The sequence below is a fragment of the Colobus angolensis genome, unplaced genomic scaffold (genome assembly GCF_000951035.1).
Source record: "Colobus angolensis palliatus isolate OR3802 unplaced genomic scaffold, Cang.pa_1.0 Scaffold260, whole genome shotgun sequence".
Lineage (NCBI taxonomy): Eukaryota > Metazoa > Chordata > Mammalia > Primates > Cercopithecidae > Colobus > Colobus angolensis.
Window position 1 is genome coordinate 1,061,060 of NW_012115822.1, and position 2,348 is coordinate 1,063,407.

Genomic DNA, 2,348 nt, shown 5'->3' on the forward strand with positions numbered 1-2,348 from the left:
GGAATTTGTGTAAACACCATACAGGTTAGTGGAGTGTATCCGTGAGCTGTGCTTGGTTGGGGTCCTACCACTCTCTACCTCTGCTGAACACTTGTTGGAAGAGACAACTCTTTGTTTTGCCTGTGGCAAAAACAATCCAAACAACTCAACCCCAGGCCCTTGCCCGTGTCAATCCCAAGTAGGCTGGTCATGGCAATGCCTTCTGCATTCCAGACCGACAGATGTGGGTGGTAACACAGAGGCCAGATGTTATGTGCAGCAGTGAAGCTGGGCTCCCCAGCGTGAGGCCTGGAGGTGGTAACAGTGTCTCTGCAGGAATGTGATCAATGCTGACAGCCTGGAGCAGCTTTAGAAGTCTCAGATGCCTGAGACGATGGCATGGCGGGCAACAGGGCACTCAAGGAATGCTGGAGGACAAGGAGAAGGTGGCTAAGGAGGCCAGGCTGTGTTTCGATGGATCTGGTAGCTGTCACACCTGTAGCATGTTTACTTCAATAGCCACAGATGTGGCCCCACCCGTACAGCCTGGTCACCTCGCCCTTTTTCTAACAGCCAAGCAGCATGTCCTTTCAATTCATGGGAACCCTGAGTAAGAAACATAATCCCATAAAAGCACACAAGCTGATTGAAATTGGAATCCCAAGCCTATCTCCTGCTAGCTGTGACCTTGGACAAGTTCATCAATTTGCACGTAGGTCCCTCAACAGTTGTTAGCTTGAATCTCTGTGTGAGATGGAGTCCTGCCACACAGAGGTAATGCCTAGTGGGTCACGTGGAAAGGGGAGAGTGGAAGGGGTCTGACAAGGTCACAGGCGTGGACAGTGCTTGGTATGGAGCAGGCATGCAGTACACTGTGGCTATTGCATTGGGCAGAAATATCTTAGGAGTATATGGGAGAGTAACCTTTCGGCTTTCCAAAAAGATGTCTGTGTTTTAGAAAGGGGGAGGAAGACATGGCCTAGGATCACAGGCTGTTCCTCCAGCGGGACGCATCCAAGGGCCACCCTCACCCAAGGCAACTGTGATAGGTGTGGGTGGAGCAGGCGCACCTGGGCTTCCTTCTCCAGCTTTGTCATGTTTAAAAACATCTGTGCAATCTCCCGGTCGAACACTCTTACTCGGTCCCAGTCCAAAAGGAGAGATCTGTCTTTGTCAGTGTTAACCTGCAGGAAAAAGCATAAAGCGTGAACGCACAAGAAAAAGTCTCCAAGTGAGCCCAACACCAGGAAGAACCAAGACAGATGAAGCTGTTCCTTGTCTGGGAGCAAAATAGCCCTGGCTCTAATGGCTCACAGCTGCACCTGTTCAGGCGGGCAGATACGCAAGCTGACATCTGGCCCTCTCCACCCCGTGCCCTGAAACCAGGCAGTCAGTCTCAGGAAGGCAGCCCGAAGCTGAGGCTGATGTGTCCTTAAGCAGCACATGAGCCCCTACTTCTCACACCACCCCTGCCTATCCCCAGTGCCTGGCCGGTGGTAGGTATGGCCACCACCGTGGTCCCAAGCCCCATGTCAGCCAGAGTAGCTCCAAGACAGGGTCTCACTGTGTTGCTAGGCTGGAGTGCGGTGGCACAATCGTAGCTCACTGTAGCCTTGGACTCCTGGCCTCAAGTAATCCTTTTGCCTCAGCCTCCCAGGCTGTTGGGATTACAGACATCAGTGGCTATGCCTAGCTATATTAAGTCTTACAGTGAGCTTCCATGGAAGTTTTTATTTGAAGAAAGGGTTCCAGGAATTTTAAAAAGTTTGAAAGTCAATGGCCTCAGTCCAGTGCTTGGACCTGACCACTGCAGCCACTGATTCATGTGGGGTGACCTCACCCTGCACTGCCAGAGCTGAACTCGTTCCCACTTATCCAGATTCAGCACATAGAGGCCCAGTCTCTTCCCACTGTCCCCATGAAGGCTGGGGTCCCTCAGCCCTGGGCACCACACACCATTTCCAGGTATAGCTGTCCACAGTTCTGCCCTTAGCCCGGGGCCTGCCGGCTGATGATGATGGAAGGCTCTCAGAATCCATGCCCCAAACCCAGAAAGCCCCAGCATGCACAGAGAAAGGCAAGGAACCTTGGCCTGCAGCACCCAGTAGGTCTCTGGTTTGAAGGACTGGATTTTATCATGTCTCTCCACGCAGAATCCCAGGGTTGGAGTCTGACACGGCCCAAAGGAGATGAGAGAGCTGTCTAAATCACCGTATTTCCCCTGGAAATATTTAGTCTGAAACCTGGAGGGAGTGGAGAGAAAGATATTTTGGTCACTGATTCACTCAAGACACTATTATGGCCACCCATGTGAGTCCAGCCCAAGGCCAGGGGTGGTGCATGAGGGAGGTGGCACCAGGTGGTGTCCC

General features: G+C 52.5%; 1 protein-coding gene across 1 annotated transcript in view; it reads right to left on the reverse strand.

The window, feature by feature from the left end:
- The window catches only part of TOP3B (topoisomerase (DNA) III beta), a 24,837-nt gene that overhangs the window by 9,750 nt on the left and 12,739 nt on the right, over positions 1–2,348 (reverse strand). The window contains exons 7-8 of the mRNA XM_011947335.1: positions 2,066–2,222; positions 1,050–1,163 (exon numbers count right to left, since the gene is read on the reverse strand). Coding sequence (XP_011802725.1) covers positions 1,050–1,163; positions 2,066–2,222 — 271 coding nt within the window. The remainder of the gene's footprint in view (positions 1–1,049; positions 1,164–2,065; positions 2,223–2,348) is intronic.